At 44.3% G+C, this 14,694-nt stretch overlaps 1 protein-coding gene across 1 annotated transcript in view; it reads left to right on the top strand.

Moving 5' to 3' along the window:
• Positions 1-12,847, top strand: part of rtn4r (reticulon 4 receptor) — a 38,530-nt gene extending 25,683 nt beyond the window's left edge. The window contains exon 2 of the mRNA XM_078285233.1: positions 10,830-12,847. Coding sequence (XP_078141359.1) covers positions 10,830-12,211 — 1,382 coding nt within the window. The 3' untranslated portion in view covers positions 12,212-12,847. The remainder of the gene's footprint in view (positions 1-10,829) is intronic.
• The last annotated feature ends 1,847 nt before the right edge of the window (positions 12,848-14,694 follow it).

Below are 14,694 nucleotides of genomic sequence, written 5' to 3'. Positions count from 1 at the left end.
ATAAAGTCTCAGGTGGCTGCCAGGTGCTGACGTGTTTATCCCCCCTTCTCATCTGCTGGCTCCCTTGTTCAGAGGCGCGGTGTGTTGGGAGATAGCCTGGCCAACCCATCGCTCAGATACTGCCGCGCCGCCGTGACGCCTTGCCACTACTGGATCTTTACTCCGGTCTTATCTGATGGCTGCTCTGCCGTGAGATGTTGCGAAACCTTTGCTCACACGTCACTAGCTCTCCTCCTATCTCTCCGGATGCAGCCCGAGGGGGTGTGAGAGGGAGGTAGCGGGGGTTGGAGGGCATATTGGGGGCACGCTGGCATGGCACTCAGTCTTGGATCATCCCTCACCTGGGAGATAAAGAGCAGGAATGATGACTTCCCAGCGTGAGCTGAGCTTAGGGCCAGCACTCGACCTTTCCAGTAAAAAAGGTGACTGATCCGTGGAGGCCTCTGATGTAAAGAACTGCCCTTATCAGGCCTACAGGGAGGAGGAGGAGGAGGAGATAGCAGACCGGCTGGTGAGAGGAAAGTTTAACTGATGCTGGGCTTGGCCGGGTAGGGCTGTTTCTGATGCCTCCCTCTCTCTCTCTTCCCTCCTCTGTTTTTTCCCTCCCTCTATCCTTTCCTCCTTCTGTCCTTCTTATCTCAGCTCCTCTGCAGAAAAATCCATTTTCCTGCAGTAGGGCGCTTTGTCTGCGCAGGGCGCGGCGGTACTGAGGCAGGTGGTAAATAATGCACAAGGCTTTCTCTTTTCATTCTTCCAAAGGAGGGAGCACTCGCTACAAGAATCTCTCTGAAGCCGGCTTATTAAACCAACCAGGCCCTGGCCTTTTCTCTCCTTCTTTTGGGACGAGGTGAGGAGAAGGTGAGAATGTCCCTAAAAAAAAAACCCACCACGGTCCAAAGTGCACACTGCAAGAGCAAGTTGCCCCACTCCATCAACCCGTCCCGGTTCAAACTAAAAGGGGAATCAAACTCGGTGATGCAGAGAGCTCACTTCAAAGTCACTATGTGTGCCTCTGCTGCGGTGGACTGCAGAGAAGTCTACTATGCAGTCAGGTGGTGGTGGGCTTGTCCCCAGATCACGGGACAGCTTGGTGCTTTGCCTCGTAATTGCCGGTTTACGACATTAACAACAGAAAACATGAAAAAGAGGAGCAGATGGCCTACACATCCCTCCTCGGCTGGACAGGATTCAGAGCAAGGGTTGATTGAATTCAAGTTTGGGACTTAAAGCATGCGGGGCCGCAACCTTGACATGAAAGTGCTGAGACTTATTCCGGCATGTCTCTCCTTTGACTTTTCCCTCCTGTTTTTTACTCCTGTCTCTCTCTCTCATTCTCTATCCACCCTCCTCTGTTATCTGTGCCTATTTTGGCCCCTATTTTGTATTAGCTCCAGTGATGTTTCATGTTCAATCAAGTTCTGACGCAGAGATGGTTGTCATTTCTTTTCTCCGTAACACTAGAAGGCTCCCATTCTTCATTCTGCTTTAAAGTACGCAGTATGAAGACTTTTTGAGTCAACAGAGGCTGCCCACAAATTCAGTTCCAAGCTGCATCTCTCACATGCCTTGGGTCTAAGTGGAAAGCCTATGACAGAGAATGAATCAGATGTATGCGGAGGCAGGGAAGATATGAGATCCTATACCTCGCTAATGTCAAATATCCACCCACATACGCACACAAAACTGTATCGCGGCCTCCACACATATTTACCAGATTTCCAATAGTTTCGTTGCGCAATAAATGTATCCCTTTGACATTGCTATTTTGGAAAGAGAAACCAGTGAAAAATCTGAAGTGATGGGGGCAAAACACTGCTAAAAACACTTCTCTTGTTACAGGTCAGAACAGTAGAAGTAGGCCTCGTGTTATTGGCCCTAATACATCCGCTTGCAGGAGCTGGCTCGAAAGATGAAAGGAAGGGAGAGGTTTGTCTTTTTCAGGTCAACATGCCTCCAGGGCTGCCTACACATCCAAAATAGATGGATCTGCAAGAAAGCTGGTCAGAATTAGTTAACGCTCTCACTCAATGATCTACCTAATCCGCTTTTTTTTTTTTGTCAGTCTCAAGGGGTCTTGCTCCCTTTAGTGATTGCTCAAGGATGCTTGTGGGCATATTTTGTCTCTGTGTTCCTTCCACTGCATTATTTACTGGTGAGTCATGCCAAGGGGTAAGGGGGGGGAGGGGAGGGTTCATATTAACAGCCATTGTTTTACGTAATGGATAGCTAACAGCTGCTATTTGAGATGTCACTTGAGAGCATGTGTGTTGTGTGAGATGCAGTAATTGATTATGCTGTAAATATGAGTTGACAGATGAAACATGCTGGCATTCTGATGTGATGAAACAGACCATGTAAATACCACTGGTGCTATTGGTAAATCTGTTTCACACGCACACACACACACACACACAAGCACAATACAGTCAGTGCCCACAAACCGTACTGTGTGCCACCTGCCCACACTGTCCCAATTATCTGTCCCATTCATCTTCACCCTCTCGAGATCTCGCCCATTACCCTTTTTTTAGACTGCAGTCCATCCCTTTCTGTCATTCACACATTGTTGAAATGCGCCTCTCTCTGCCGAAGGTATAGCTCACCGATCCCATGTGATTCCCTTTTTTTTTTTTTTTTCTTCAAATGCAAAGCCTCCCATCTGCCACGTTTTAGCTGCTCTGTGGCGCGCATCACAGATAGCAACTTGTGCCATATACAGCAGATGCCATGTCAACTCAGGGTGAGCTATGTCACTCTGTCACTCTGCCATTATAGGGTAGGAGGTCTCTTCTCGTCTTTTGACTGTTTTTCAGTCAGATATATCAAGTTGTTTTTGTTTTGTTTTTGTTTTTTTTATTTATTTTGCAGCACTCTAAAACCTCGTAGACCGATTTGTCGTAGCTCATTTATTAAATACTAAAAGCAATGGAACGAACGATGCGTTTCGCATCCCTTCATCAGGTTCACCCATTCATTTTTCTTTTTTTTTACTTGAAAAATGTCAGGAAAAACGTGCATCATTCATTTTGCATGTGGAGATTGGGGGAGCAGATGCAATCAAACGCTTAAATCTTTTAAACCATATGATGGATGTTTATGTGTGTATGTGTGTGCATATGTGTGTACATGTGTGCATGCTTTTATGTATGAACAGGTGCAACATGGGAGTACAGACAGCCCTTACATATGGGCAAACTCTATATATTGTGTCTGCACTTAAAATGTGCCATATGAGTTCAGTGATGTTTTCGGTTGGCTGAAGGATTAGGTAGCTTTACTTAGGCTTGCTGGTTAAAGCATATATTTCGGGGCTTACCTAATCTCAGTAAGTCTGAGGTGATTGCAGATGACACATTTGCAGTCAGTCTGCATAGTCAGCTGGCCGATCCAGCAGAGTGCAATATTGCAAAACTGGAGAAGACTGAGGGAGGTTAGATGACACATTAAGGCAATAAAAAGGGCGTCAATAATGGTTTGTCTCATGAAGTATTCGCAGGCTCGTTTTCACCGCCTCCCGCCTCTGGCAGTGGATCTATCTGTATCATTCATTGCTTTTTAACATGAATGAGAGCGCTGGCTACTCAAAATGCCGTTGTTTGCAGTGCATTCGCCTATGTTTAACCTTGGAATGACTAATGTGTGTGCTTACGATTGTTTCTATCCTGAGAGCGAGGGTTTTGCAAGGTCAAGTTGAGCTCCATGTCAAGAGAAAAGCAGCATTGGTGTTGGCAATTTAGAAATCCTTTCAGGTTTCTCCTCTAGCAACTTTCCAACACAGCAATTCTGCAAACCAACTAAATTGATTACTCACAGAATGACTTTGGTTTAGTGTAGACCAGTCAAAGATTAAGTGCTTGTTTGATGTATTTTCCCTCTGTTGTAACTCACACAAAAACAACACTTCATCTGGAGCTAGTTTCTTGTCGACAAGCACAACAAGTGCCAGTCTAAGAGGGCCGCTGCCAAACACAGGAATTTTGTAGTAATGAACCTGTCAGTAAGATGTGGAGTGGATAATGTTAGCACCGGTTCTACTTCCAGGCCCGGAGAACAGAAGAGACCACTCTTTAACAGGGCTCAGCTGTGCCAATAGGAAACGCAGGCAGTGATATCAAAATTGCACCTGTGCAACTACTCGTTACAGCATGTTCCCTACTCAGACCACCTAAATGTGTTTTCTCATCTTTACATGCCTGAATGTGTGGGCTGCCTGTGGGTGCTGTCACCACTCTCTCCAGTACCTCTCCAGCTGACACTTCACATGAGGAGGTGTTAGCATCATCTGAAGCTATCATCCAACACTTTACTGGCTGCCGTTTTCCTTTTTAGATAATGCAGCAGTAAATCATTAGGCCTCATTTCCTTTTATGCCTGTATAATGCATTCGCTCACCCTGAGGGGCTTGCAAAGCTCACCGATTTCAAATTGAGCTTTATTGCTGACAAAAGACCCCTAAATGTAAGACCATGACTCGATTTTGGGAATGGCGACGAGTCATGTTTCTCTTTTTTTAAAACACCTGAAATGTGGTGACTTCATACACATTATGATAGACTAGGGTTGTGGCTCAACCAGTAGGTGGGGACACCCTGTATTTAGGATTGTATGGGTTCAAGTCTAAACTGAGGCTTGCATTGACACAGAAATCTTCTAAAATACTTGAAGGGGCAGACACACTTTTTCTATAAACCCTAGGATCCCTGTTAAAACATGGTTAACACCTGTGCAGTGGTCTGCCTGAGAGCTAAGCAATATCAAGACGCATGGGGCATCTGGCAGCCACGCTGGCTTGTTTTCTCTTCAGCCATATGTAGATAAGATAAAGCCCTTTACACTCCGTTAGGCAAAAAGGCTTGGCTGCGCTACTGGCAGACCGCATGATACAACCCAAAGTAGGGCACTCCGAATTTTTTGTTCCTCTGTGGCTTGAGGAAAGCATTTGGACACCCCCACATGCGCTCGCTCAGCTGATGCTACATTATTTTCAGCTCACATTACTTGCATTATGCATTTTTACATGGTTTTCAAATGCGAAAATTGCCCATGTCTGTGGTATGTGGAGGCGGGCTCAAAGCTGGATTTGGGCCATTCTAGAAAACCTCCGGGTAGACTTGACTCCCAACGCCTTTCATGGAACATTTCATAGTGAGCTGTACCAGCACCGAGGGCAGCTTGGTTTGTTGCCAATTATACAATAGAGTCGTGAGGAATGTTCCATTTTTGCCCCTAATCCAGTGGCGCTATGCCATCACACTAGAATTTATCCACTTAGTACATTTGAGCGTGCCTAACTTCATTTTAACCATCTTTAATGGGGACAGAGGGCTGAGAAAAGAATGCATTGTCATTTTTAGCAACCAAGTAGGTGATTGTTTGCAGGAGAGCTACACACATACAGTATGCACGCACCTGGGAAATGTTGAGTGCAGCGCAGTCTTGAATGCTGGGCTAGAGAAGACCTTGAGTGGAGCAGTTGGGATGTCAGCGCACTGCTCAAGGGTCAATGGTAGTTCGATGGTAGTTGCTGAAAGGAAGAGCCCTTCACTTCCACTTTTCCGGCCCATTGTTTGCCAGTCGAGCAGAGATTCGAACTGACAGCCCTCTGATTGCAAGCTCATTCTGTCTCCGTTAGGATATTGCCATCCCATTGTCTATTGTTACTGCTGTCACTTCCCGGTAGTGCCACATGACAACCTATCTGCCTAACACAGTTATGCGGTGCCAGAGGTACTTATACACTTTGCTATTGTTTTGATTTCTCTCTTGCACGCAAACAACCAGGGAGCCTTCCATGTGCATGCACACACTCGCACACAAATACACACAAACACACTGTTGCTTGGCTCTCTTTTTCCCTCTGCCTGCCGACCTCCGGTTCCCTCAGTTATTCATGAGCCATCTGCTTGGACGAGTGCTGTGTCAGATGTGTGTCAAACAGGACCTCATCTGTCCCCCCTGTTCGTCTTCTAATTGTGTCCTCGTCTGCATGCTGAAGCCGCCGCCGATGCCACTGCAACGCACCACAGCTAGCCAAGGGACTCCTACTCGACTCGCTGGTCCATCATGTCCTAAATAACGTGTTTGATCTAATGGATGCATCTTTATTTAAGATCATAGCATCTGGTTCATCAATGTTGTAGGGGCAAGTAAATCTGTTTGTGTGTATGAGTGTGTGCGTCCGTGTGTGTTTGTGGGTAGTTTAGACTCTGTATTCCCGTTGAGTGGGTTGATAATGAATCAATGAGTCAAAAATGGAGGCAGGCAGGGGAAAAAGTTTATTTCCTTATTAAGTCAGCCTGGTCTCATGAAATTTTGTGAAATGATCACGATGTCGTTAAATGCAAATAACGTGCTCCGTGCGGGAAAAGTGAGAGAAATACATTTTTCCACCATGAAAGGGTTATGTGAAGGAGACACGACTACAAACAGGCAGTAGTTTGACATTGAAGTAGCGCGGTGGGAAGAAAATGTGTGGAGGTCGGGGGGTGGATGGGTGTATACTCTTCCCTTGAACCCTGGTGACCCGGGTTCAACTTCCAGCTTATGCGAAGAGCTTTTTTTACTAAGAGTGAAGTTTTCCTTTTAGTAAAAGTTTGTCTCATTTATTTTACCAAATCTTTACCCTAACTTTAACCAAATTATTTTAGTTGCCTAAACCTAACCCTGACCTTAACCAATGTTTTACTTGCCTAAACTTGCCTAAACCATTAGCTACCCTTGACAGGTGACAATGGCACATAATCCTTTCATGGTGGAGGAACGTAATCTATATTTTTGTCCACACCTCAAAAATCTGCATTTCGAAGTTTGTGCTCATTTCATGAATTTTTTTGAGACTGTGTTTGTATTCAGTTATTTCCCTTTATTGCTCTGACCACACAAATTAATTTATTGGAGCTTTGGCTGTGACCATACCATCATGATGTCCCATACAGTTTAAGGTCTAAGTTATTCATTTCAACATGATATAAGAACAATTTCTGTATGCATGGGCAAGTTCACAAAAGACACACAACCTTCCAGAGAGAGATCATGACTAGTGCTGGCAAGCCTCTGAGCAACACAATAATGTATGATTTCAGAAAGAGGCCAGGCGGTCCCTCTAGAGAACGACTGTGATTCATCTCCGACAGAGACATCTCTTCCACTCTGGGCCAGGGGGATAAGGCTGTCATGTTAGCCGTCCCTGCCCAATCCCCATCCCTTCAAAGTAAAGCCACCGTGATGAATCGGAGGCCCTCTGAATCTGCTGTCCTGACATGCCCTCTATGTTCTCAGGGCGCTGCGGGTTTCAGAGCGTACGGAAGGGTTTGGATGCTTCTATTGCACTAAGACAAAGGAGGGCTGAGAGCTTGTTCAGCACTCCCTACATGCCAGGGACACATGCAAATGAGCCGGGAGTCTGGCTAAGTGATGCGCTCGTACATTAAGTAAACAACGCTGGCTGCTCCTTCTCATACCCCACCTATGTACCTCTCACTATTCTGCTACTGCCTGTAGTCCCATATGGAAATGTAATATATGTGCATAATGTATATGCGATTAACTTATATGGGATATATATATATATATATATATATATATATATATATATATACATATATATGTGTGCATAAGGAGTTTCTTGGTGATGTAGTGAAATATATGTACATACAGTATATGCAAACATATATATGACAATTGTCCCATTTTATATGTATATATGTATTTTATATATGTATGTCAACATACAGTATATGTGCATATATGCTCATTTATACTCAACTCATGTTGGATATTTATGGCCATATATCATATTTCTGTATGGGACATGTCCTCTAGGGATCGACGGATACAGATTTGTTAAGGCTGATGCTGATACAAATATTTTTGGATTGAAGTTGCCATTAGTCAGTAAAATAAATGTAACAATTTTTGTGCCCAAAGAAATCTAAGAAATATAAATGTTTCAGTATGTTTCCCCAGAATTAGATTTTTGAGGTTGGAAAAGCCTCTGAAACAGCATTTAGACCATGGGACACTAAAACTCTCCACTGAAACCCATACTGAAGAATTCTTTGGTGAGTTGTCAGCTCCTTCAGGCAGGGTGAGGCAGGTTTCATCGCAGGTTATACAAACTGCCACTCTGGAAGCTGGTTGAATAAAATCATATCCTCACCTCCATCATATTGGCACGCAACAGTGACTGGACGATATCTGATTTGTATGAAAAGACCAATATCGGACAGATATAGTCAGTCTAACTCTAGTGTCCTCAGACTCAGCACATATTTTTGGAGGGTTTGTTTTAGCAAATAATTCAATTAGTCAAGCTGGGCAGCTATACCAAAAAGTGTCAGTCGCCAGTGCTTTCTTAACCTGCCACATAATCTCGAGTTCCCATCATGAGGAGTGCTTGTCTAGGAAAAGAGGGAGAGGGTGAAGTGATGTGCTTTACTCAAGGCTGAAGGGGCTACAGTGTCAGTCAGAAGGAGACAAAGAAGGCTTGTCTGCTCTTAAACAGACTGATGATTGCTATTGTACAATAATAGAGCTCTCAGAAGAGAGGCCACTGGCAGGGTCTGAAATAGGAAGTCTTGGCGGTGCTCAGAGTCGTGTTTTGACACAGCAGATAGGGGAAGATTAAGTGTTGAAACCAGAGCTGGCGAGGACGATAAGAAATGGCTTTTTTTCCACAACCTTGATGCCGTATTTAGGTATAAGGCATTCCAAGATATGAAAGTTTGTGTCAATAACTCAACAACAGCGCTGAAGACAAACAGGCATAACACATTAATTCCGTTTTTGTGTTTTATCAGTGCTGTGATTTAGATTTGAGGGGAAGACAACAAAAAAGTAACAGGAGTGTAAGGAGATAAGGGTGGAAGGGTAGCGTTGGTGGCACCTGACCGATCAATAGTGTGAACACAACTCTTACATCAGCTGCGTAGATGAAAGTCCCCGGGGTGCGAGGTGAGAGGTCTATGTGAAGTCATGAAGGTTATTCATAAATATATAGAGTGAAAAAGTAGGACTGAGAGAGCATAGAGAGGTCAGCGTGCCATGACACATATTTTTATGTTTTTAACATATGGTGATGCAATCAATGCGGCACTCTGTGAAGATCCTGTCGGTGAACAAAAAATAATTGGTCCAGAGCTGATGACATTTGAGTGGCTTACGGTGTCATTCAACAGACGCTAACAAAGACAAGACATATTATGCCGAGAGCCGAGGAAACCAGGCTTTGACATGCAACGCGTGGGTGGGAATAGCCTGTTAATGAATAGACGGCAGAGGGGGAAAAAATGAAGATGGCAGAGGAGATACACGAAGCGTGCTGTGCGGTAAAATATTGCTATTGTTAGGCAGTGCTGAGGGAAAAGTGCTGCGATGCAGAAAGAGTGGAAAGTCTTGACAGCTTTCCGGTGGCAGTCTGACGGCTGAGCAGGGAGATTGGAGGGAAAGTGCAGCAGAGGGCTGCTGTCAGGCCACACCAGAGCTCCGTTTAACAAGGTCCAGAGATGAGCTGCACCACAACACATTGCAGGGGAATGAGAAGAGGGAGAGAGGGATGGAGGGAGGGCTGAGTAAAACTCATGCATTTTCCAGTGCCTCGCTACCTGTCATGCCAGCAAGTCTGGGATTCCTCTCATGTGCATGGGAGCAGAGATTGGAAATCCTCACTAAGGACAGGAGCTGAAGAAGATTCAGAGATTTGGAGGAGTATCTGTCATGATGTGTTGAAACTAGACATCTCTGTGGCACATTGACACCTTCATCTCTCCTTGAAGAATTTGTGAGCCCCAGCAGATGCGCTTCATTTTTACCTCAGCTGTAACACCAACCATGTAATGTCAGAAGTGATCATACGCATGTGGTAATTTGGCCCTTTGCACTTATCATGGTACAGCGTAGCGAGCTCATCTGAACCGTGGTGGAGGACAAGCAGTAATAATTAATGTGAGCAAACTCAGAATACAGCTTATTTTGAACATGGATGCCTTCAGGGCAAACATACAGGAATCTTCACAAGCCTCACTCTGAGTACTAACACACTTCTTGTATATCTCATCTTCATGCTGCACCGAGAAAAAAATGCTTCAGTCATGGCCGCACAGTGGAAACTCCCATGGGGCTTCTGTAGCCTTCTTTCCACCTTGGCCCCAAGCATCAATCTCTCAGCCTGCCATGAAAGCTTATCTCCCAGCGTCAGGCTAAATGTCAACCTCAGGAACGCCGAAACGCCATTAGTTACGTCCGCCCTATTAAAGCAAGCTAATTCCACATTAAAGCCACCCACCCATTTTAAATGAGTCTGCCTTCGCGGGACCCTTTTCCACTGCTCAGGTCTCCATGACTGTGTAGGCAGCAGGGAGGAGATGGGTCCCTAGGTCCAAATAACCACAAACGGGTCACTATTAAAAGATATGCTGTATCACTGTTATGAATAGGGTTCCCTATGTGAGTTTTCTGTACTACATGCTGAACATTACATTTTATACAAGAAAATGTCCGGCATTGGGTGTGCAGTATTATCCTTGGGCAACAATATAAATAGCAAAACTTAATAATCACAAAGTACAAGCAAAGTTCACAAGAATATGTAATTACAATCTCTTTCATATCTATTTATAAATTTTTGTATAACGGAATGGCTGATCCTCATATTAAGCTGTCTGATTAAACACCCAGAAAACATACAGTGTTCTTGAAAGGGTTTATGCGTGTTACATCCTGACCTGAATTCAACTATTTCTAAAGATTTCTATGACTATATTAGAGCTGTGACTGTGTATATTTGCATACATTATACTAACCCACTCATCTCTTTTCCTCTGTCTCCCCAGGGGGCCGACTCCTGTTTCTGGTGATGTGGCTGAACCTTGTGCCTCAAACTGAGGGCTGCCCTGCCAAGTGTGTGTGCTACAGTGAGCCTCGGCCCACCGTGGCCTGCCAGCAACAAGGACTGTTTTCCATCCCCACCGAGATCCCCGTGCGGAGCCAGCGGATATTCCTCCAGAGCAACAAGCTGACGGTGGTGAGGTCTACCAGCTTCAGCTCTTGCCACAACCTCACCGTTCTCTGGCTTTACTCCAACAACATCAGCCATATTGAGGCCGGAGCCTTCTATGGCTTGGAGAAACTGGAGGAACTGGACATTGGAGACAACAGCAACCTCCGCACCATCAGCCCCACAGCCTTCCGGGGCTTAACCAAGCTGCACACCCTCCACCTGCACAGGTGCGGCCTGTCAGAGCTCCCCGTTGGGGTTTTCCGAGGAATGTTCTCCCTACAGTACCTTTACCTGCAGGACAATAGCATTCAAACCCTGCATGATGACACTTTCCTGGACCTTGCCAACCTCACCTATCTCTACCTTCACAACAATGAGATCAAGATAGTATCGGACTACATGTTTAGAGGCTTGATCAATCTGGACCGACTGCTGCTACACCAGAACCGGGTTATCTATGTCAAGCCAAGGGCTTTTAGTGATCTGGGTAAGCTGAAATCCCTGTTCCTGTTCTTCAACAATCTTACGGTCTTGACAGGGGAGACCATGGACCCACTGGTGTCCCTCCAGTATCTGCGTCTAAATGGGAACCAGTGGATTTGTGACTGTCGGGCGAGGACCTTGTGGGACTGGTTCAAACGTTTCAAAGGTTCCAGCTCTGAGCTGGAGTGCAACGTTCCCGAGTTCCTGGCAGGGAAGGACCTGAAACGCCTGAAAAGTGACGACTTGGAGGGGTGTGTGGAAACGCCTCAAATCCAAACCAATCTCTTCAACTCCAAGGCACGGTCCGGGAAATTCTCCTCCACAGAGAATCCCCTGGGGGACGCCATTCCCAGGTGCTGTCTTGGAGATAATGACAAGTCCTCCATCCTATCGGGCAAGAGCCGCCAAATCACCAACAACCCCCTTAAGGAAAAGGAGAACATATCCAAGACTAAATATAAGGAGCCGGAACGAACAAAAAATGAAACCCGGAACAAGCAGAGTGATGGACCGCTGGGAACTTTGTCCAACACCCTAGATACGTCTTTGGAAAATCTAAACCCTGACCTTATAGACAATCTGGAACCATCTACAGCTCCGAACAAAAAGAAAAAGAAGTGTTCCAAAAAGCCCAAATCAGACACCCATTGTCTCAAAGGCCAGGGATCTACTTTGCAAGAGCTGAGCTTTCTCTTCATTCTCATGATCTGGATATCTCTAGCCATGTCTTAGGACTCCTGATCACATTCTAAACACAGGACTCAAGATTGTTGATGCTCATGACAATGATACAGAAGATGCAGTGACATCTACAACAGGCAGTGACTGAAAAGTAAGAAGTCACGTTGGCCCGAAATGGGTAAGGACTAACAGTAATGAAGACGTTAGAGTACATTTAACAAAAATGGATGCCTTTACAGAACACTTCAGATCTAATGTATATAATGAATCGGTGCCCAAAATTGTTTGTTCTGTATGTACTTAACTGTACTGTGTCTAAGCTACACTTCGGAGACTCCTCCCTTTTTCCCTCTCAAAAGCTTTTACTGCAAAGACAGCGACTGCTTAGACAGACCACCGGAAAACTAAAAAAAGAAAAGAAATACAGGATATCAGAGGCTGAACGCACACAAAGAATGTTTGGGTCCGTTTGATGAAGAAGAATGATCTCCATTCCCCATTATTTATTCAAAAGTGATGCATTTGTTGGGTACTGTTATGTTTTTTATGTTTATAAGTAATTCAGTAAAGACAAATGTTTTACCTCCCCCAATTTTAGTTCTATTTTCATGCCAGGAAGGGTATATGGGTAGCATTTACCAAAAGAATGCTGTCAAATTGTTCATGGAGATTGCAATGGAACCATAGATATGCATTTTATTTTACTTGTGTACAAGTATGAATATATTATGAATAAAAGTTCTTATTTCGTAGACCTTTTTGATATTGTGTGTTATTCTCAGGTATGTTAGAAACGATGGAGTTGATGATACAGCAGAGTGGGCGTGTGATAACCTGAAAGAATATATTACACCCAGATTTTACATTGCATATTCATGAGGAAAAACGAAATACATTTTATACCTGCAACTGATAGGGATATGCTCTTTTGGTGTGCTGTTTTAATGAGGAGAGAAAAATTGTACACAATCGTGAAAAATATACATTACAATGAGAACTTACGGTGAATACTCGCAACTCATAAGGATATGCACTTTTGCTGGTGCGCTGTTTTAATGAGGTGAGAAAAATCTACATTACAGGGAACATTATTCTAATATCATGTCAGCAAAACTACTCTAAATGAGTACCAAAATGCATTTCAATCTACCGTGAGCAATAATGTCACCTCCTATTACGTCTCACCCAACCATATTGCAAGCAGAACAACATCCCTCCTCCAGTTCCTCCCAAACAGATGGCGGGCCTACTGCAGCATGTTCATTGTTTTGGGGGGGAGTTGGGACAGTGATGACCGACTGCCTTGTCAAATCTGGCCTGATCCCAAACCTCAGTACTCCACATTTAGTTCGTTCTCTCCTTAGCCTCTACAGGACGCTGGCATCCGGGTGCGTGACACACTCTAGAGCGAGTGTGTGGTTTTGGCCAAAACCAGCGTGAGCTCACTCATGGTGAAGAGCCCATTCATCTGCTGCTAAAATACACAGCAGAAAAGACAAAGGTGGCTGGGGACGACATGTCCTACAGGTCACCTTACACTCCTCAGCTTTTTAACTACATGCACTTTGAACTTTTTACCTTGGACTTTCAACTTTTATGTTTTATTGGTCAAAGGACATTCGGTCTAAGAATAACATATTTTGGCATTAATTTATCATGCCTCTGTTTGATCTACAGTAGCTATCGTCTCTGTTATTTTGGTACAATCTCTCAGGGCTTTCTGAAAAGATCAAACAAATCAACGATTATGTTATAAAATGCAATCCAAAACAAGCTAGTCAACTGAGGTGCCATCTATGCAGTATAATTATAAAACCTTACTGACTGCTGCACAGGCAGTACGACGCTTGAATGAAATGCCCCAGGCATCTTACAAAATTCAGCATAAGATTAGACCTAGTTTATGTATATTACAAACATTGCCACATTGCTCATAATTTTCAGTGAATTATTAAACACTGTATGGAAATGCTGAAGGAATATTCAAAGAAATAACTACGCATCAAGACCTTGACTTGAGAGGAGAAAAGGCCCTAAGATATCATATTAAGCACTGTTTATTAGCTTTATTCACAGAGAGCACAGTATAAAACATTTGGAATTCACATCTATATAGAATAATGTAAGCTTTTTCATTGGCATGCTGCCATACAGTCTTGTTGGGGCAAAATGCCTGTGGTCAGTCCATGTTGATGTATCCACAGGCCAGAATAATACAGACAGGCTGATATTCTGCTCCAAAATAAGTCAAGATCTTGTCAGCAGCCCTGGATTTATCTCCCACAAAGTGAAAGGATTAGAAGGCAGGGTCTCCACAAATCCCTGGAGCTTTTCATTGTCGTCGATTAACCCTGGAAAGTGAGAGGACCTAAGGGGACCTGGGAAGATATTGATCTAGAGTGGGAATCAACAGGGAAAATCAACAAGGCCCTCCTTCCAATTTAAGAGACTCCCTCTATCCTTCCCTGGTTCGCATGCTGCTGCAGGCTGAGAAGATGCCAGTAATTGGGTCTGACTCAGTCAAACCTCTCCTG

This window comes from Centroberyx gerrardi, chromosome 8 (assembly GCF_048128805.1).
Source record: "Centroberyx gerrardi isolate f3 chromosome 8, fCenGer3.hap1.cur.20231027, whole genome shotgun sequence".
NCBI lineage: Eukaryota > Metazoa > Chordata > Actinopteri > Beryciformes > Berycidae > Centroberyx > Centroberyx gerrardi.
Note: the sequence above shows the minus strand (reverse complement) of the source record. Positions and strands in the feature narration are given on the sequence as shown.